A 22144-nucleotide genomic window follows, 5' to 3' on the forward strand; every position below is an offset into this window, starting at 1 on the left:
GTTGGGAGTTGGAGCTATAGGAGACTTAGCGTAGGATGTTGCAGGTAATTTTCAACTACTTCTCCAGTCCTCCTTTATAGTATACATTTACATAATCATGATGATGGTTTCTGTTTATGATAGCATCAGTTTTCTACTGACTTTCCTTTGTATTCTCTCTTTTCTATTTTCTTTTTGACTGGGCTCGACTTTGTCATCATAGGCTTTGATTTTTTTACAGTTGATTCCAAGCCAACTTTTCCTCCATTGTCCCCCATTTCTTGAACTCAGCTTTCCTAAAACTCAGCTTTCATTGTGGCCCTCTGCACCTCTTAGTAGGCAGGGGAGGAAGATGTTTCCTATGGTCTCCAAGTGTGGTTAAGGCCCATACTCTGGCTCTCTGAGGTTCTGCCCCCAATCCCACCAGCCTTTCAAATCTTCTACTGAGCGATGTCACAGCAACTCTGCTCCAGCCATGCATATTTACTCACAAGTCCCTAAACACGCTAAGTGCTTTAACACCACTCTTGCAATTCCCTGGATAGCCCTTCTTTTCTTCCAGATTTTCTAAAGCCTGTGCTTATTTCAATCCCAAGTCAAGTCCCAGCTACAGGCTGCTCTGGTGTTTCTTCTTCCTGAGCCCCTGGGAGAGCCAATCCTTTGTTCCAGGCATCTGGAATTAACATACTAGCTTTTGTCCTGTGTTCACTGCAGTGTTACCTGTCCTTCTTCCTAGCCCACCGGCAGTGTCAGGTATCTTCTCCTTTACTCCATAACACCTCGAACATTCTTAATATAACACTTTGCATGTTGCTTCATAAATCACTTATTTGCATATCACATGGACCATCTCAGACTCACAATGCCCCCTAGAAGGTGCTCAGTACAATAAATGTTTGTGAAATGACTAGATGACAGAGCAGTTACCAGGCATGTCAGTAAGCACTTGTTGAATAGGGAATTGACAGATCAAATGCAGAATCCTTGAGGGAACCACTCTCGTTGCTTGTTTGTCTTCCCAGCACCTACTGTGGTACCTGGTTGTTGACCAACTGCCTGACAACTGATGGACCAACTAATTATGTGGAATGATGAGCATTGAGTAATACATCACATATTTTTTTTCCTCAAATGCAAAGCCATTACCCAGAATTTTAAGCCAATTAACCTCATTGTCACTTTAAAAGAGAAAAAAATATTTAACTCTGGACAGTACATCTCCAGTGGGTTATTTATGACCTGATAATATGCCATCTGAGAGGCTTCAGTGGTTGCCACAGTACGTAGCCTGCTGGGCATGAAAACATCTCGAATGGCCCTAGTGGAAGGACCACGAATTCATATTGCATGCAGTGCTCAAAGAATTAAATCGTTACCACTTAACATTCATTGAATGTCAGCACTGTACTTTTGTACTAGGAAAAAATAGAGGAGACACACTCTGTGCAGTGGGCTTTGTTAGCTATAATTAGTTGGTGATAGAACAGTGTTGATACAGCAGTTCAGCAGTTAAAGGAAAGCAGTGCCTTTGGTACAAATGTGAATATATTTATACATCTGGTTCTGTTATGCTTACTGTGTTTCAGCACACCATTACTGTTCCAGGGCATGACAGCTAAACCAGGAGAATTTCACCAGCTCGTAGTTTTAAAAACACAAGAACAATCCCATTTCTGAAGTGCCTTCAGTTAAATCACATAGCCTTTAATTTTGGTTTTGTTGTAGTAACTGGAATTCTGGCTTCTTTGTTCTCTTTTGCACTAGATACACCTAGATCCTGTCTACAGTCCTACATTGCAGTTTCACTTCTCTTTATGTAAAGTCTTACTAATTCTGATTACATGTGGATGGATCTGTACTGCCATTTGTCTTTGCATTGTCTTGGAAAGCAGAAAATAAAATTGCAAAGAAAAAAAATGTGTTTTAAACGACTTCAGAGTCTGAATTGTTTCTCATGTCTTTCCCCAGTGAATAGTGATGCATAAGCCACGTGGCTAATCATGGAAACTTGGAATGGTCTGGTCCTGCCTCTCTTTTCACACTTGGGGAACAGAGCCTAGAACAGGGGAAGTGACTTGCTTAGGTTCACACACAGCTGATTGATGATAAGTGTAGTAAGAACACAAAGGCCTCTGGACTCTACCACCAGGGCTCTTTGTAATGAGACTTGCCTGTCTGCTAAAGTAGTCCCTCTGAAGAGACGTGCATTTGGGAAGTTTTTGCACATGTGACTTGACGACCCTGGGAATGGGAACTCTTTTATTTTTACCAATATTCTACAGATAAAACTTTTGTATTGCCCACTCCCCCAATGAACTGTGATATGCAATTTTTTTTTTTTTTGAATTTAGGAGACTCCATCTGACTGGATAACTTAACATAAGAATTGAGGGATCAACAAAGGGAGCATTGAAAGGTGGATATTTTTGACAGTGAATTCAAATAATTTTGAGTCGTCTTTGTAGATATCAATGGCTCTCAGAGTTTAAATTATTAATTTCCTGACATTTTATAATTTTTAAACTCACTCTTATTCTCCAAGTGCAGGTATATTTTAGCTTCCAAAATTAAGTGGGTGGAAAGAGAAGTGAATTGGAAGTTAGGACGCCTGAGTTCTAGTTCAGCGCAGTTCCAGTTCAGTGCAGTTCTAGCTCGGATTCTTCATGGTAAAATGAGTCATTTAAAACCTGGTCAGTGTTTTCCAAAGTGTGAGTATGTATCATTACTGTTGGGCAAGATGCTTTAGAGTAGACAAACTTTAAACAACATTTTAATACTTAGATTTTATTTCAATGTGTAGTTGAAAAATAAAACAATCATATCTGATTCATGATCTCATAGGTGATATATTGTTCAGGACAAAACTAAAAGGTATTTGTGTCAAAACTGTAGGACAAAAATTGAATTATAGTCCAAGCGAGTGAGGCAAAGACCATGAAGATGATACTCATAGAAGTGAAACACAGGATTAGATAATATCTAAGGTCCCTTTTAATTTAACATTCTGTGATTCTACTAATGTCAGCCCAGTATTTATTTATTCATTGTTGCGCTGGCAGGTTTTGCATATGTCGTTACCAAATAGTGTGTCCAGGTTGGATGGTGTAATGTCACAAATATAACTTTAGCTTTCACGCTATCTAAAGTTTCTGGGTAAAAGTGAAAGCTTTAATGTTACGCTGGAAAACTTTTTAAAGATAAAGTCAGTGGAATGCATCAATACAACATCAGGGATTTAAAGTGGAATGGGGGATGCTAAACACGTTGAAATACAGTTAAAATGCTTTGTAAGGGTAAAGCTGTGTTCTCACACTGAATTATAGGCTAAGTGTGTACACAAGGGTTTGACTGCACACATGGTCTAAAGAAGAAATCCATGTCACAGCAAACCCAGGATAACAGCTTTTCTTAAGATCTGTCCATGCGGTTTGCAACACTGTATGCATTTGTTATTGGAAAGAAATAACAGATATGGCCAGAAGAGGACTCCACAGCGGAAGCAATAATATTATCATATTATTTTTTGTGGATTAAAAACTCCTGATGGGCTGGGCGCGGTGGCTCACGCCTATAGTCCTAGCATTCTGGGAGGCCGAGGTGGGTGGATCGCTCAAGGTCAGGAGTTCGAGACCAGCCTGAGCAAGAGTGAGACCCCGTCTCTACTAAAAATAGAAAGAAATTATTTGGACAACTAAAAATCTATATAGAAAAAATTAGCTGGGCATGGTGGCGCATGTCTGTAGTCCTAGCTACTCAGGAGGCTGAGGCAGTAGGATTGCTTGAGCCCAGGAGTCTGAGGTTGCTGTGAGCTAGGCTGACGCCATGGCACTCTAGCCCGGGCAACACAGTGAGACTCTGTCTCAAAAAAAAAAAAAAAAAAACAAACAAAAAAAAACTCCTGATGTATCAAGACTGAATAAATGAGAATGGTTTATTTGCTGGAATATGCAGTGAGTTATATAAACATTTGAGGATCAAGCTTCAAGAACAAGATTTGAGGCTTGGCACAAAACTGAGAGAGTTAATTAGAAAATGGTTTTAGATGATAGCTCAGGCCTCGTCTATGAAAATCCAACAGTTTGTTCGATGCTCTCACCTCTCCATGGCCTGGACTAAGTATGTGTCTTTGATGAACAGCTTGTTGGTCTATGAATTCACGCAGACCATGAATTCTGGCACTACAGATGGAGGGGTTCTGGCCAGTGGAATTGTATCTAGGAGGAGATCACCTGGATTTTGAGGGCATTAGACATCCTGTCACACAAGGAAAAGTTGAAGAAACTGGCTGCTCAGCTAGAGGGGAGATAGATGGTTTCAGGGTATTAAAATAGATGTTTCCAACTAGTTGAAGAACTGTCAGATGGAAAAGGGACTGGATTCTTATTCTTTTATCATTTCAGAGTGCAGAACTAGGATTAAGAAGGAGTGACAGGAAGGAAACAGATGTATTTAAAGACTAGATTCTGTGCCCAGGACTGTGTTAGGTATGGTGTATGTGATCTCTTTTAATTCTCATAAAGTCCCTGAGTGGTAGTTGTTATCTCCTTATAATGGAAGGAGAGAAAGGGGTCGGAGAAAGTAAATGATACTGCTACTACTAAGGGCAGTAAAAATACTATTACTACTAGTAAAAAGAAGTACTAACATTTCTTGAGTGTCTACTGTGTGTCTGACACTATTCTAAATGCTTCGAATACATTATCCTTTTGTATTCTCACAACCACCTTAGGAAATAGGTGCTATTATATACCCATTTTGCCGGTGAGGGAACCAAGGCACAAGGGTTAAGCCACTTGCTTAGTGTCACATATTAATAAGTATGGAGTGGAATTCAGAGCAAGGCAGTCTGACTCCATAGCCAAACAACTCTTCGCCCTTATGTTATTTCTTCTCTGTTTTCAGAGTACTTAACAATTTATATCCTCATAGCAACATAGCAAATTAGGCATTATTATTTCCATTTTACAGATGAGAAAAAATGAAGCTCAAAGGAATTAAAGAAGTTGCCCAAAGCAAATGACTGAGCCAAAATTGTTACTCAGTCTTCAGGCTCCAGGCCAAAGTCTTTGGACCACGCTCAGCTTTCTCAGAGGTGCAGAATCTGGAGCAGAAACTTTCTAAGAAGTGGAGCTATCAAAAGCCAGAATGGGTTGTACAGGGGGCTGGGAGGGGGCTTGGGAGCTCCCCTTCTCTGGAAACCTTGGAATGGAAATTTATGTCAGTGAGACAGGTTAGGGGTGGGTGGAAGGGATTCAAGCGTCACATAAAGCGTTGAACCAGATGCCTCGTAAGGTTTTGTCCTGCTCTGGGATTGTATGATGCTGTGTTTTCTTCTCATCTTCCCGTGTCGTCTTGTTTTCCCCGGGGGTGTACTCAAATGTATGTGCAAATCTCACTCTGATATTTGAATCTGGCTCTGGGGTTTAGATTGCCTTGGTAAGATACTCACTTGCTGGGATATTTGACGTGGTGCTTTGGGGGAAATGTTAGGTCATTTGAGAAGTCAGCAGCATAAACAGTCAGTGGTAAAGTTGTAAACTAAGGAGGAAAATGTAGCTTGAGTGTCTTCACACAAAGCGAACAGGTAGATCTTCCAATAACAGGATCTCCGTTGGACGTGCTGCCACAATGAAAATATTTGGCTGTCTTGACTTTTTCTTTCAAGGTGTTTATCAAATGCCCAATTTGGGAGTAGTAGCTTCCCTCAGGTTATTTCAGCTTTAATTATCTCCACTACAACTTGCCCACTCCGCTAGAGTCTTATTTTCAACTCTGAGTGTCTGTGGGTGGAAACGTTTTCCTTCCTATCACCCCCAGGTCCTGCAGTCCTGCAGTGTAGCTCTGGCAGGCTGCACTGTCTTGTCTTCTGAAACCACCTCTTGCTTTGTACTTTGTCCTGTGGATAACAAAGGACCTCCATGCCTCTGGGTCAGGGGATCTATACAAATTCTGCCTTTGACTCCTTATGCTCTCTACTCCTTCCAGTCCCCTACCTTGAATCAATCCTCCATACATCTCCCAAATATCTACTAATTGTTTCTCTTTGATGATGTCATTTTGGTGGTGTCAATGAGTGAGCCTGCTCTGCTTGTTTGGCCATCTACTTTGAACTCGTCATCCTATTTCAGCTCAAAGCTGAGAAGAAATATTTTCCTTCCTGTCCCCTCTACATTTCTGTTTCTTGGCATGTATTTAATTGTTAATTCTGCTGAGCATTTAGATGTTTCTCTGGAGGAGGTAGGAGGCTGGGGAAGAAGGTGGAAGTGATTCAGAAATTGACTGGTGTTCCCCACAGTCTCAGAAGGTTTATTGCCCAATATGGAGCAAAGATGGGAAACAAATTATGTATCATGTGATGGCTGGCTGCTCTGAAGTAGGAAGGCTCATAGAATAGGGGCCTATTTACAGCAAGGGGTTCACATCTGTGCTACTTTCTGTTTAATAAATTCAAAATGATGACTATGATGCCCCTCTCATAAATTGGGATGGACTCCCGAAGGATTTTGAAGCAGTAGCTGTGTCTGTAGCTTAGCTGAGTTACAGAGAGAAATGGAGCTGTGTCTGTGCATTACTGTTAGGATGAAAGCTGGAAAAGAAAGAAATACTGAATAGATAGATATTGAATTTATTCATATATTTAGCATGCATTTAGAGGTCCAATGGTTGATTTATTAAGTTGTCATTCAAATGTTGGTGGATTAAGTAAGTGCAAACAGTCCCATTCTAGTGAGCATCTTAACTTTTGGGATAGGAATATTGCCTATCGTTTTTGAGAGTGACACAGCCATCTGCCGCAGGGAATAGTTATTCATTCTCTGGGAAAACTACATACTTTTAGAAGACGGGAGATGTTGATAAGATTGGAACCACTGAGACTCAGTGTAATCGAATCTCAGCGATGGAAAGGAAGACATCAAACATTTTTATATATAAAAAGCAACATTGGATATGATCAAGAGGGTTTCCAGGTTATTGATGAGATCTCAGTGGATTTAGTGAATTTTCTCTGTGGTAACAGCGTATTAATTTCTAACCTTTCTAACAGGAAAAATCCATTAATTTTTTGCAGAAGTTAAACTTTCTTTTTGAGCTTCTGATTAGACCCACTGTGACAACCAGTTCACAGAACTCCTTCCTTCTTCTCTCCCTTCTGCTTTTCTCTCCTCTTGGTCTCCTTTCTTCTTCCTTAACTTTCCTTCTTTTCTGGCACAGATAAAATAAAATAAAAAGGTTAGTCATTGAAGAAATATGAGACTCATCAGGTTATGCACTGATGTCTTTATTTCCTTCACTGAAATTGTCATTGTTAAAACAAATATTCAAAAAAAAAAAACAGATTGTTTCTTTTAAAAAAGGAAAAAAAATTAAAGCCACATGTTTAGGGAATCTTGCATTGAGCTTTCAGTGTGTTCTCTGCTGCATGTTAACTATTGGGGGTGGGACTGTGATATGAAATATTGTTCCTTATTTAAGGTTTCACACTCTGATCTCTGCATTGCATATTTGCTTCTCTTGTGACCTTCTCTTTGCATTTTTAACTGCTCCTTTTCACCCGTAATGCAAAAATAAGTGACCATTCCTACAGAGAAATTAAAGGAAGTTGTCAGTGTAGAGTTAATACAGTTAAAGCACCCTTAACTCTGCCACAAACCCTTAAATAATTAAAACTGTATGCTTGAAGAGTCAGATTTGCATTTCTTTACCAAGTTTATTTAGTACACTTTGTTACACTCAATTAAATGAGAATGTTCTGTTTCATTTTCTTTGCTTCGGGTTGATCATTTTGCCTTTTGATTCTTATGCCCTGGTGTAATTTCACAGTGCTTAGGTCTCTAAAACTATACATATATTAATGCATATGTAGATATATACATGACCGTTAAGAGGCTTCCTATTTGTACTGAATAGAATCTTTGCCCAAGGCATTTGAGCATTCCTAGTAACCTAGGATGTCACTGGAACTGCAGATAATTCATCGTGGTAAAAACGAGTTTGACAAAGTTCTTTTAACATCTGATACATATATTTTTTAAAGCCGCGTCATTTTGGCATCACTTTCCCTCCCTACAATTTGATTTGTGAATCTCTTAGCAAAAACAAGAAGATACAGGTGTTGAATGTAGGTGGGAAGGAAATTAAATACAAGTGCTGTCTCTCCACATCTCAGTTGGCAGAGCATGTGCAGACTGCTCTCTGCAAATTAGTTCATTGCTTAAGTTATGCATGTTTAAGAAGGAATAAATTAGTTATCCATTTCCTAATGAGTAGTGGGATCAATTGGAGCATGATGAGAGAGAAATAGCATAATTTTACCTCCCCAGTTGGGGTTCAATATCCCTAAACTTCACCATTAATCACTCTATCAGTTTCCTGGGTTATTTCAACTCTACGTGTAAGATTTTCTTTCCTTTTAATTTTCCTACCAGGTAAGTAAGTCTTTTTGAATTTGCCCAGTGGGGTTGTAGAGGGGGGAAGGGATACCCTTTCCACTCAAAAATGTCCTTTGTTACAATGGGCCTTTCTGCCTTTGCATCGGTTTGTCTGGGTGAGTTCACGGATAACAATCAGATATGTATGTGCGATGACAATTGCGAGGGTTCTAATATGTTTAACTGTTATGGGATCTGTTATGTCTACTTTAGGGTCGACCCCATCCCATATGACACTCCAAAACCAGCGGGCCACACGCGGTTTGTCTGCATCTCAGACACACACTCCAGAACAGATGGTATCCAGATGCCTTATGGGGACATCCTTCTCCACACAGGCGATTTCACCGAGCTGGGACTGCCCTCAGAGGTTAAGAAGTTTAATGACTGGTTAGGTAAGGAATGATTGCGTTCTGGCGGCCCCAATTAACCTTTCCCGTCCGAGTGTCACTCACTGCGTCCTAATTGAATTAGAGCACTTGGAAGCCAGCTCAGCCATTTCTCGTATGATATGCGGTGGTGTCTAGCTTTAATCCAATTCTGTTAATTAAAGATGAATTTTTAGATATTTAATTTTACTGTGCATCCTTTCAGTGCCTGGCCTTGGTGGCTTTGGGGCAAAGGGATGGAAAGCTTTGAAAACGATCTCATCTCACTCATTCTGCTTTAATGAGGGCATTCATTGGCACACAGGAGACCTAGAATCATATTTTTAATTCATTGGCTCTGTAATCTTTCCCAGATATTATGAGCAAAGATGTACAAATGACCTACTAGTAAGAGAACATTTCTAAGAAATGAGGAGGATATAAAAGTCCTCATATGAAGCAAAGTTCCTACAGAACATTGCTGCTTGGAGCAGTTTTCCTAAGTGAACTGGAAGGTGTCCTAAGACCCCTGAAAAGATAAGGTGTCCTGCTGTAAACCTCCAAAAACTTGGGATATGAAACTGCTCCATGCACTGTAAAAAGGACAGTGGCAACTTTCTGGTTGCTCTAGAGGTACCACAGGTTGGGGTTACTGCAAAATGTTAGATCCTGGCTCAGACAGTTGCCATATGTTAGCATTACAAGACAATCATGGGGTTATTAATATTTAGATTAGAAGACAGATCTTTTTAAGAATCCTCTTAGGGGAGGAAAAGAAGTGCAAGTGTTCTGAGATTTTAGAATCTCTAAAGACACTAAAGAATTGTATAGCAAAGAGCAGAAATCTGTCTGTAAGAATAATGTCATGAATAATGTGTCAGCCAACAAAAATTACTCAGGAGACTTAGGCAGAAACTGAAAAATTTTGTTTTTCATCAAACTAATGCAGGGCTTGAGAAATTTTTAAATTTTTGATTAAATGATAAACGTATATGTTAATGGAAAAAGAATATGGATTAAAAATGGTTATAATATTTTTTAGATAAGCAATAAGCCTAAATAATAACGTAACTATTTTGATTTTTCATATGACCTTGCTCATCTATCCACATTTTATATAGTTGACATCAGAGTACAAATCTGCTCTTTGACTTTTGGCTATTTTCATTTAATAGTGTTTTTTGGTAAGACTTCAAATCTTTTTGCATAATTTTCATATTTATCCTTTTTAATATCAATATGCCATTTATAGTGTTGGCTGTGCCTTTCTTTAATAAGACGTCCCTCTAAAAATGAGCATTTAAATTGATGTCAGTTTTTCCTCTGGTAGCTAGCACTGAAAGGTGCATTTTTGTGTGTCTGTGTCTTTTTGTTTCCATTGAAGTATTTCTTAGGGTGAAATACTGTTTTTGAGTTAAATTACTAAATCAAAGGATATAAAATTCTTTACGGTTCATGCTGCATGTTGGCATCTTGCTTTCCAAGGGCATTGTACCTGTGTGCTTCATTAGCAGTGAATGAATGTATAGGTACCAGTTTTACCATGATCTTGGTGGCATTGGATGTTGGAGCTTTTATATTTTGTGCTGTTTTAGTAGGTATTCAATCATCTTATTTAAAACAGCCAGATTTTAAAATATCATTTAGCATAATCTCATTTTTAGAGATGAATACAGAGATGTATTGAAGTTAAGTGACTTTCTCAGTCTTATTGTGGCAGAGTTGGGTCTACATCCAGATCTTTTCATTTCTGTTTTTTTGCCTCTGTAACATTTTCTTTCAAGTACGATTATCTCTTTATTTTAGCAACTTTTATCTCTGAACTACTGCCAGTTAAAATTATTTTGAGGTGAATTTTGACAATTTTAAAACAGTCCGTGACAATGGAATCTCAACACAGAAATTATTGAGCTGCGTTGACAATGTTGATTTTTAAATAAGAAAGGGAACAGCACTATGGGAAGTTTACAGAAATACAAGACAAGTTAGATCCTGGTTATAATCTTGTTTAGCCACTGACCTTGGGCAACTGAGTTAACCTCTCTTTACCCCTTGGCTTCCCTCTGCAGAACTAAGGATTAATATTACCTGTCTTTCTGGATTGGTGTGCAGATTAATCAGTAAATGATTGCTGCTAGTAAGTTTCTGTGGGCCATTAATAACTGAATGGGGAACGTGGTGAATGAACCATTGACAGATATTTAAAGGGTAAAAACAAGAAGAGGTCAGAGGAATTAGTTAGTAGATTAGAAGTAAACACTCAGAGATTTTATAAGGGAAAGTACTCCATAAATGGAAATGTGCCGTAACTAAGGAAATAAAATGATCAAGAAATAAAATGCTAAGGCCCAGCTGCATGGTCAGTTCCCTCTTTTCTCATTTCCCCTCTGATCTGATGAGGCAGGAGGAAGAGGTCTCAGCATGGGATGCAGAATGTGGGACTGAAGGGAGCCCATGGGATCTGGGTAGAGCAGTTGGGATCCCATTGAGAAGGCCCAGAATAGCTCACTGTTACCTGGGCAACTTCATGGCGCTCAGAGGGTGAGAGATGGTGTGTGATTACACTCTACCACTCGGCTCAATCAGAAACCACTCACCTGAAAAGGGTGCTTTCAGCAACAGCCACCAGGTAGCCTGGCAGAGTGGAGTCAGGGGGTCAGATCAGTCTAGGGCTTTTGCTGTGAGAGGTCATCCGACTCTCCCTGGGGCAGGGGTCTCACAGATTTGGCAGGCATTTAGAATCCAATGCATCTCTAGTTGATTTCCTTCTTCCTACTCTAGTCTAGACAATGCTGATTATTGAAAACCACCCGACTGTCCCCCATGCTCCTTTACTCTCCCAGTGGGCTGATCTGTTTCTGCTATAGGCCAGGCATTCCTCCTATACCTATAACATCCCTCTAAAGTTGTGTCGTTATCCCCATTTTACAGATGAGGAACCTGAAGCTCAGCTGGGTTAACTTACCCACCGTCAGTTAGTAGATAAGAAGCTCAGAAGGTTAAGTGACCCACCTAAGTACACTCAGCTTGTTAACTTGGGGCTGTCTGACGCCAAAGCACAAGCCTTTTTCCTTTGTTATTCGGTGATGTTATGAGTGGGCTTGGGCAGCTGGAAGCTTGCAGGTTTTAGGCTTGAATGAAAAGAAATGCTGTAGCTTCTGGTAGCTGCATGTGGAAATCGAGTAGCTGTTTGGCCATGTGCTAATATTGTGCATATTTGAAAGATGTGTTTAAACCCCACCTGTCTTGAATCTCACCCTGACCTACCAGCTATGAGGCCTGAGAATCCCATCATATGTTCCCTGTTGGTTCAGAGACGACGGGAGCTGGTTAATATGTACATAATGTCACCTGACAAGTGTAACATGTAAAGTTATTAATACAAGGTAATTTATGAGATAAGCTAGCACAGCGCAGCGTCATAAGAAGATAGAACTCAAACCAGGCACCTTCAAAGGATGGAAAGGTAGTATAGCATGTAATGACTATGAGCAGCTGGGAAGATTCAGCTTTGAATTTGCTACCTTTGGTAAGTTTCTTAAACTCCTGATACTTGATTTACTCATTTATAAAATAGGCATCATAATATACTCCATGGTTGTTGTGAGGATATACTCTGTGATAAAGCTCACACCATTCTTAGAACAACCCCTGGCCTATAGACCACTTGCAACAGATAGCGTAGAGGGAGACACAGAGCCAGTGGCATAGAGTCCAGAAGGCAGAAACTAAACAGACTGGCCCTGGGCATTTAAAGAGGGATTCGGCGTAAGAGGGAGCCCTGAAATAACAAGCGCCCCTGTTAACAATGACATGAACTAGACAGAATGTCAGGGCTGGGAGAGTCCTTGGAGGCCATGGAGTCCCATCTCCTAATTTGATAGAAGTGGAAACTGAGGCTGGAGAGACTGAATGAATTGCCCATGGTTCCCATATAATTAATGGCCAGATTGAGATTAGAACTTGGAAGGAGCACGATGGGATGGGTGAGCCAGCATTAACGTGTATTGCCTGTGGGAGGTAGGGTCTAGATGCTGTCGCCTTCCCCGCCTGCTACGGGTGTCATTTCATACAACGCTCACAGTAATTTGTGGAAAAGGTATTATTAGCTTCTTTTTTACTCAAGGAAACTGAGCACTTCAGTGAACTTAACGTCCTTAGGATCACTCAATTAGGGAGTAACCTTAGGATTTGAACTTAAGTTCATCAGACTCCAAGTCCCAAGCGTGTTTTCTTAACATTCTCTACTCCCAGTCTGGGACTTGGAATCCCTGATGGAGAGACCATATCCTGGGTAAAAACATGGTTCATTGAATAACTGCCTCTCCTTAACACACACATTCACACATACACACGCTCAGGGGCTAGGTGGGTTTACTTCCTGCAAAAGCTGTTTTGTGGCACAGCCTCTACGTGTGAGTTGGCCAATGGAGTGCATTGGGAGGTGGGGAAGCATTCTTGCCATTGGCTTGGGCAGTTCCAATGGCAGTGGATTATAACTAAGTAAATACTCACAAAGAACATGAAAGGCTGTGCACAGTGGCTCAAGCCTGTGATCCCAGCACTGGGAGTCGGAGGTGGGAGGATGGCTTGAGATGAGGAGATTGAGATCAGCCTAGGCAACATAGTAAGACTCCCATCTCTACAAAAATTTTTTTAAATAAGCTGGGCATGGTGATGAGCATCTGTAGTCCTACTTACTCAGTAGGCTAAGGCAGGAGGATCGCCTGAGCCCAGGAATTGGAGACTGCAATGACCTATGATTGTGCCACTACACTCCAGCCTGGGTAACAGAGGACAGACAGAGAGGGAAAGAGAGAGAGAGGGAGAGAGAAAAAGAGAGAGAGAGAGAGAGACCATCTCAAAATAAATAAATAAATAAATAAAAAACCACTAAAGACGCAACCAGTCACATAAGTTCCTAGGAATAGTCTAAATTGCCTTATGACATTAGTATCTCATTATACCAGTCCTTGAAATGAGTGGCTACTGACAGGAGCCTGGAAATTTTGTCTTTCTTACTTATGAACACTTGAACTACAAATGACCAGGGTATTCTAACAGCTGCAGCTACTGCCCCAGTGGCTCCTTTCCCCTAAAAATCTCTGCCATGGGTTAGGGAATGAAACTTTAAATCCCTGTAACTGCCACCTTGAGGGAGCCACCAGAACCCCTGTGTCCCACCTCTCACCAATCTGGCTGATCAGACATCCCATTCCTCCATCCTCCCAAACAACCTGCGCCTCTCTCCGCTCAGCTGCGGCCCAGAGCGCTGTCTTCCAGAGAGCAAGTCCAGGCTCAGAGTGACAGGGGGCTTCTTATTGCCAAGGACTTGCTGCCAGAGTTGTGGGAAGGGAGCACAGAGAAACCTTTTTCAGGGAAACACTGGTTAAAGCGGTAGTTAACTCCTATAGTCCCATTAATATTTTAGTCAAATCATGAATCGGCTTCGGCGAGCTGGCCTGGGACCCTGCCATCCAACTGTCATGATAGTTTCTTTTTTATCTTGGCAAAAATGCATCCCAGTCACAGACTTGGCTTAAAAATAAACTCGTGAACTGTGTAAAGTACCTGTCAGTTAAAATGCGATTATTTTTATTGCTTTTTTGTAAATTCTGAACATCAGTGGCTTCTAATACCACTTTCCCTAAAGGTACATTTTGCAGGGCATTTTCCTGTGTGCAGCCTTCCTCCACTTTGGTCTTAATGTTCTTCCCACCCATGCCTTTTTGATATTACTTACTATTCACTCGATTGAGTCCCTACAGTGCTTTCATCTGCAGTATATGTTTGGTACCTTCTTCTGGTGCATGGTGTACATGCCCACGGATGCTGCGCAAATGAGCATTAGAAGGTCTTATCAGTTGATTGCACATCCGCCTTCTTATTTCCAATTTTCAATTACGCACGCTCAATTTTTTTCCTATTTTTTAAATGCAACATGCCCCGTCACACCTCTTTCTCTTTGCAAGCCCTGTTCCCACTTCCTGGAATGACCTTCTCCTCCAGAACCCACACATCCTTTATGACACATTCTCTTTCATAACTAGCGGCTTCCCTTAACACGTTGGTCAGATATCTGTGTAGCCCGTTCCATGGTTGCTAGGTCATTGTTTACTTATCTCTCTCCCCAACTAGACAAGGACCCTTCCTTCCCCTCCCCTCTCCTCCACTTCCCTTTTCCTTTTACCCTCAAAGAATTTACAACATCCTATTGGTTGTTGTTAGTGATTCCTACGTACCGTGCAGAAATACTTAAGATGAGTTTGCTGTTGATGTTTAGTTTCCTACATTATAATTAGAAAATCAAGGTTCCTGGGTGGTCTATTTCAGCCGAAAGTTTGTATATAACAATCTAGTCAGTCAAAAATACAGTTACCAATGCCATGCACTTTTAATTATGACTTTTCTTTGGTTTAGATTGTCATTTAATAGGTCTGAGCTTCAGTCTCTCCAGGCCTAAAAGGGAGAACGAAAATGCTTCTAAGGAAAATCTCAAGAAGAGGGTTATTCATATTTGTGGGAGCATTGTATGAGGCATGGTTGTAACAGAGTGTGACCGTAACAAACATCCCAGATTGTAGACTCACAAATCAGTTTCTGCCCCTTGAGGAAGACTGTGTTCCTTTTCTAGCGATCTTGCTATTGGGCCACAGTTTTGGAGCTGGTCTTTGTGAAAAGCCTTCATACCCTGAGCTATTTATTTTATTCTTATAATACATGTTATACAAGTTAATTCCTGATAACTTGGTGACTAGAGATAAGTAAAAAGAAGAAAACACAAAACTACCCATGAACAGTGATAACCACTGTTAACATTTTAGTGTGAATTCCTATAGAATGTTTTCTATTTATACGTACACACACACAAATATTTTTTTACCAAAATAGAGATCTCATAGCAGTACAGTTTTGTAACCTTTTTCATCTCAATATATTGTGAAAAATTTTTCACATCAATAAATATGACTAAAATACTTTTTTCCAAGAATACTTTTATTTTAAGATACATATACATTATAAAAATTCAAATATTTGACATGTGCAAAGTAGAAAATATACATTCCTCTGTAATCCTATCTCCAGAGTAATTACCATTTGGTGTATAGTGTTTCAAAAATTTTTCTGCTTTTTATATCTATTTTTAATATCCTCAATAGCAGGAACTATTTATCCTTTGAGGGATTTTTTTATGACCATTTTTTTTTTACAATTAATAAAGCTACACATATTTTCTTGTAACTTAAAAAAATTAACACATCGTGCTGAGTGTCAGCATAGCATTCTGTTGTGTGGATGCTCTCTGATTTATTTAGCCAGATCTCTATTACTGGACACCTAAAATATTTTCATTCTTTTATTTTTATATGCACTGGAGTGATGAACATCCTTCTTGCTCTCTCTTTGCAAACATCCTTAATTATATTCATAGGATATATTTCTAGAATTGTTGCTTCAAACGATATGTATTTTTAAAATTTGTATTATGTATTGCCAAATTTACCTTTATACTTCTGAGCAGTATTTGAGAGTTTTTGTCACATATTTTTGAGTATCTTCAGTGGTAGCAAATGTTTGCCCTTTAAGAGCTTCTAAAAGATGACTGTCAACTATTTTTTCTAATTATGAAAGCTTACATGCTCATTGTAAAAAATGTAAATAATGATGCAGAAAAAAAATTAAGATTGCCGGTATATCCTGCAGTTCACACATAACTACTATTAACAGCTGGCATGTATCCTGTGGTGGTGTGTGTGCACGTGTGTGTGTTGTTGTATTACAAGGCAATGTGGTATTGGATTTAGTCTGCCTACATTTCAGTCCTGGTCTCAAAATTGTTAATTCTGTGATCTTCAGTTTATTCATTTGTAAAAGGAGAATTTTTTAAAATAATGCACACTTTATTGAGTCTCAAAGTTCCCTAGTCTCATTGTCCTACTCCTGCACTTGTGCTTCCTATTTTTTTTTTTTTTTTTTGAGACAGAGTCTTGCTCTGTTGCCCTGGCTAGAGTGCCGTGGCATCAGCCTAGCTCACGGCAACCTCAGACTCCTGGGCTCAAGCGATCCTCCTGCCTCAGCCTCCCGAGTAGCTGGGACTACAGGCATGCGCCACCACACCCGGCTAATTTTTCTATTTTTAGAAGAGACGGGGATCTCACTCTTGCTCAGGCTAGTCTGGAATTCCTGACCCCAAGTGATCCTCCAGCCTCGGCCTCCCAGAGTGCTAGGATTACAGGCATGAGCCACTGCACCAGCCTAGAGAATTATTAATGCTTGGTGTATCTAACCTCCAGGGATTGTCGTGAGGTTAAATAAGAGAAAGGATACCCAATGTGTACAGGTAGTGAAGGGTCAGTAAATGTTATTTGCTACCGTTACATTTTCCAAGCCTGCTGTGACTCCTCTTCCCCGCTCTGTTGGTGCATCTCCCTTACTCCCTGGGAGCGCAGAAGTTGGAGGGATATGGGGAGGGGAGAAGTTCAGGGAAAAGTGGTCTTACAGTTTGTGACCACAGAGACCTGCATGCCCGTGGCCCACTCTTTCTAGGAGCAAAGGGTGAACACTGTGGCCCTGCCTGGCCACCAGAAACCTGACACTGGTCTCTTTTCAAGCACCCCAGACCAAACCTATATAGACTTCTCTCTTAGACTGTAATTAACCTGTGACCCACACACATGCAGGGGCCGGGCCTTTGCCTTCCCTGTGCCTCTTCTCAAGCTCCTGCCGACTCCCTCTTGATCCCCCTGTTTATTCTGACCCACTCACTCTCCCCTGCAGTGTCACCTTCCAGAAACCTTCGGTGCCCACCCACTCTTGTCTTACAAACTCCAGCACAGCCTTTAGCCAGGTTATCAAGGACAGTTTTCAATTTATTTTTTAAACTCTTTCACATAGTACTTTCCCGGCATGGCTTACACATATAAGAGTTGTGAGTTTTTGAAACAAGCAGAAATTATTAGGAACTGGAGCTGGTGAGCTGGGAAAGGTAGGAGATGCCATTTTGAATACAAAATGGCGATGTGACACGAGGCAACTGGTCTCCAGTGAAGTGCCCAGCGCTTCCCAAAGAAGAGCTTCAGAAAGGGTTTGAACGGGGGCAGCCTCACTGGAATGTTTATAGTCATGGGAGTTTATGACCACTTAATAGTGTTGTCCGATAAGGAGGCAAAGGTAGGAGGCTTTAAGAAGGACAGATAAGATGACTTTTCCATGATTTACAGAGGAGGATGTGCCAGAGAGTTTCCTCAAGCCCAGATCCTTGATTCTTTCATACCCAGGTAGCTTCTTAATCTTTAGCTTGTTCACAAAAGCAGCATCTGACATGCTGTACTTTTCAGTTTTTGATTCATAATTTGGTTTTCCCAGTTTCTGTCCTGGAGTTATCATTTATTGAATAGCTTCTTTTTCTCTTTCAAGCAATTCACTAAGGTGGCCATGGCAGCTTCCTCTCCTTCTCCTCCTGTTCCTCCTCCTCCTCTTCTTCTTCTTCTCAGTGTGTCATTCTAGGATTTCATTAGGTGTCTGTGAGTTGCCTATATAGTCTATCTTGTGAATGCAACACATTCTGTTTTCTTGTCTGTAATAGCATAAGATAGGAGTATTTGCTTAACACAAATAATGGTTGATTCACACTTATTATCTACTTGTTCTTTACACAGAAGAATTCTTTTCTTCCTAAGTAAATTAATTCATGGTGTAATTCACATAAAAGTACATTTTCCCAATAAGGACAAAATTAACTTTAAAGTGTAGTTCAATTTTGGTACAGAATTAAGTAAAGTACTCAGGGAAAAAATGAACCCAAACACAGCATAGTTGAATATGCTCAAATAAGTAAGATTGGATTTTGTTCCATTAGAAAGGATCATTAGCAACCTGAGCACATGATGGCCAGGTCTTTTGTGATCCATCTGAACCTAATCCTCTGTGTTATGGGCAGCCATTTCTTAAATTACATTAATTATAATGCCTTTAATTTATATGACACCTTTCCTCCAAAGGACTCAAAGTACCTTTGGGTATATTAGATCATTAATGCTTATATTGTTCCAGGGAAGTTGATATGAGCAGACAGTATTGTCCCTGTCTTACTGATGGATGGATGGAGACCCACATAGCTGGGAGGACAGACTGGGTCACATTGGAGCCAACCAGAGAACTAAAGTCACTGACTTGACTTCAATGTTCATTCTAGAGCTTCCTACTTTCTCCTTTTCTGAAATCCTCCCATTTCCTAAAGAGAAATAGACATGGGCAAGACATAATCATTGCTTCATCTGAGTAACAGGTAAATACTTTCCTTAAAAGGGCGACTTTTTTTTTTTTTTTTTTGCATTTTACTGTATGAATGTTGTATCACTATTAAAAAGAAATAAAATTTAAAAAGCAGCTCTTTGGGCCGGGCACGGTGGCTCACGCCTGTAATCCTAGCACTCTGGGAGGCTAAGGTGGGCGGATTGTTTGAGCTCAGGAGTTCGAGACCAGCCTGAGCAAGAGCGAGACCCCGTCTCTACCAAAAATAGAAAGAAATTAATTGGACAGCTAAAAATATATAGAAAAAAATTAGCCGGGCATGGTGGCACATGCCTGTAGTCCCAGCTACTTGGGAGGCTGAGGCAGGAAGATTGCTTGAGCCCAGGAGTCTGAGGTTGCTGTGAGCTAGGCTAATGCCACGGCACTCACTCTAGCCCGGGCAACAAAGTGAGACTCTGTCTCAAAATAAAAAAAAAAAAAGCAGCTCTTTGAAAACAAAAAAGTCCTCAACTTTCCCAAACCATCTGGTCTAAGAAGGAAAACTGAAGCCCCCAAACTATGTCATCCTAAATCCTAGAGCAGGATCCTTGTATCCCAGAACGTGAAGGGACTTGGTCCTCAGAAGGTTATTTGCATATATTCTAAATGTCTTCTAAGGGCCAGGTCCTGACACTGAGAATGCAGAGGGGAACGAGAGAGCCATATCCCTGCATGTAGCATCCAGCCTCTGATTGTCAGTATTGTTTCCCTCATTTTATAAATGAAGCAACTATTATAGAACTCAGTGTAAACGTCTTGCCCAATTTTGCACAGATTTCTTAATGAAGGGTCTAGGACCAGGGGCTTTGTCTTCTGCCTGGGTGTGAAGCCATTTCTCATCCTATGCTAATTCTGCACATCAAAACCTGGGAGATTATTCTAATTCTTTGAGGTTTTATTTATAGAATGGAATACTGGTTTTATCTTAATCTCTGTCTCTGCAAACACTTGCATTTAACTGGAGAGTAGGTATTTTGACATACATGGTAGAAGGTACATCTCAAAACCGGTAATATCTCAAACTGAATTAATATCTCCTCCAAATACTGTTTGTTTTCTTAAATTCTCCTCTGACTCACAGTACCATTAACCCAGGCACCTGAAGTTTCTCTGCCTAACTATGACTATATGTTGTTTGTTTTCCTTCCTGAGTGTCTTTCAGACCTCCACCATGCCTGGAGAGACTGCCATGGCCCAACTTGCATTTGTCTCTCCTGAAATCATCCACTAATAATAATAACTAAGTCTTATTGAGCACCCACTATTGCCTGACCCTTTACGTGCGTTAACCCACTTAACCTCATGACACCCTGAGGTTGGTGGATGCTATTAGCACCATTTTTACTGATGAAGAATTGGAGGCACGAGACCTTTGTTTCATGAGTCCTATGATATTCCGTGGGATGCATTTTAGGAACCATAAACTGACAGAATAAAGTCTCCTGTGGCATTGAAAGCTCTTTATGAACTGGTGCAATCTGTCTGTCCAGCTTTACTCCCCACCACACTTTCTTCCAGCCTCTCCCTCACTATTTGGGCTCGTGTCTTACCCTTTTCTCCCTTGCTGTCTCTTCTTGACCACAGTGACTTTCTGGCCCAAGTTTGTTCTCACCTTGAACCTTTGTACTTAACCATTTCCTCAGTGTGTCAGTTCTGCTCACATGCCACCTCCTGGATGAGGTCTTCTTATCTTACCTATTTCTCCGTCTTTTTACTTATTGTCCATTTTCTTCCACTGAAGGCAAGCTCTGTGAGGGTCTGGACTTGTCCTGTTTGCCACTCTGTCCTCTACTTTCACCAGACCCTGACACATAGGAGCTGCTCAAAAAGCGTGTGTTGAGTGAATGAATGAGTGGATGAAAGCAAGTGCCGTAAGGGTAGGGGTGGTGTCTCTCTTGCTCCTTGTGGTTGATGAGGTCACAAGCACGGTGCCTTGTGCACAGTAAGCACTTACTCAATTTTTGCTGGATAATGCATATTTGCTCATCTCAGTACCACTGCCTGCCTGCCAATCTTGTTCCATTTTTTCTGCAAACTCGTGTTCATTTTTTAAGGCCCAATTTCAGAGGTTGCCTCTCTTATGGAACTGGCCCTGGCCTTCCTGGTGGGCTGTCATCCTTCCTGCCCTCTGTACTGTGTTCAGATCATCAGCACACATGACTTTTAGGGCTTCTGGTCTCCTCTTTTGGTTATGAGTCTCCCGAGAGCAGATGCCCAGCAGGGTCTCTAGCAAATAGCAACTCTTCAATAAATGTTGCGTTTTCCTCACCTCCTGGTCGTGCTCCCATAAACAAAACGTGTTGCTTCCCTGAGCATCAGCCACCTCTTCTGTACAACAAGAGGAAATCGTCACAGAGTTGGGAGGATGAAATTTCAGGAACATTGTTAGAAGATGTCAAATGCCATATAAATGTTAAGACATTCTCATTTTGTTAACATCCTATCCTGTCTCTGATCGCCCTGCATGGGAGACCTCTGAATGTGTTTCCAGACCCTGCCACAGGTTTCTGGATAAGGTCATCCTTATACCAAAGTGGCCCTTTGGTTTGGCTTTGAACTTGCTGATAGTGCATAGATCACTTCCATTTTAATTCACCCACCTCCCTGCAGCCTGCCTGCATATTATTTCCAGGAATCTTGATTCCAGCTGTCCCCTGGGTTTTCGAATGCCATTTTCCTGGCCCTTCAAGCTGCATGGAGAATCAGTTCTGCTTCCAGTCTATCACTTGACTCACTAATTCTTGACGTTCCCCCCACCCCCACCTTTGACTGATAAATTTTCATTATTGGTTTTGCGTGAAAGTCTTCAGGGTTCTACTCTGCCTGACCCCTGTGGTCACTTAGTGATTACATGCGCCAGCTGAGGTAATTTATTCACTTTGTTTTGGTGTGAACATGTCCCGTGGGGCTTGTAACTGCTGTAATCACTTGACCCTAGTGACTGTTAAATGCTTTAAACACAGTTATTTTAAATTTATAATTGTTTTCATTAAAAATCCCTTATAGTAACTTAACTGACCTTGCTGTCAACGTGGCATTATGTGCAGGGGGAAGAAATGAAAATATTATGATGCA

The 22144-nt window shown here is 40.8% G+C and overlaps 1 protein-coding gene across 2 annotated transcripts in view; it reads left to right on the plus strand.

Annotated features, from left to right (window-relative positions):
• Positions 1-22144, plus strand: part of MPPED2 (metallophosphoesterase domain containing 2) — a 168409-nt gene that overhangs the window by 39210 nt on the left and 107055 nt on the right. For both annotated transcript variants that reach the window (XM_012649582.1, XM_012649581.1), the window contains exon 3: positions 8622-8803. In XM_012649582.1, coding sequence (XP_012505036.1) covers positions 8622-8803 — 182 coding nt within the window. The remainder of the gene's footprint in view (positions 1-8621; positions 8804-22144) is intronic.

Source organism: Propithecus coquereli, unplaced genomic scaffold (assembly GCF_000956105.1).
Source record: "Propithecus coquereli isolate 6110/MARCELLA unplaced genomic scaffold, Pcoq_1.0 Scaffold30, whole genome shotgun sequence".
Lineage (NCBI taxonomy): Eukaryota > Metazoa > Chordata > Mammalia > Primates > Indriidae > Propithecus > Propithecus coquereli.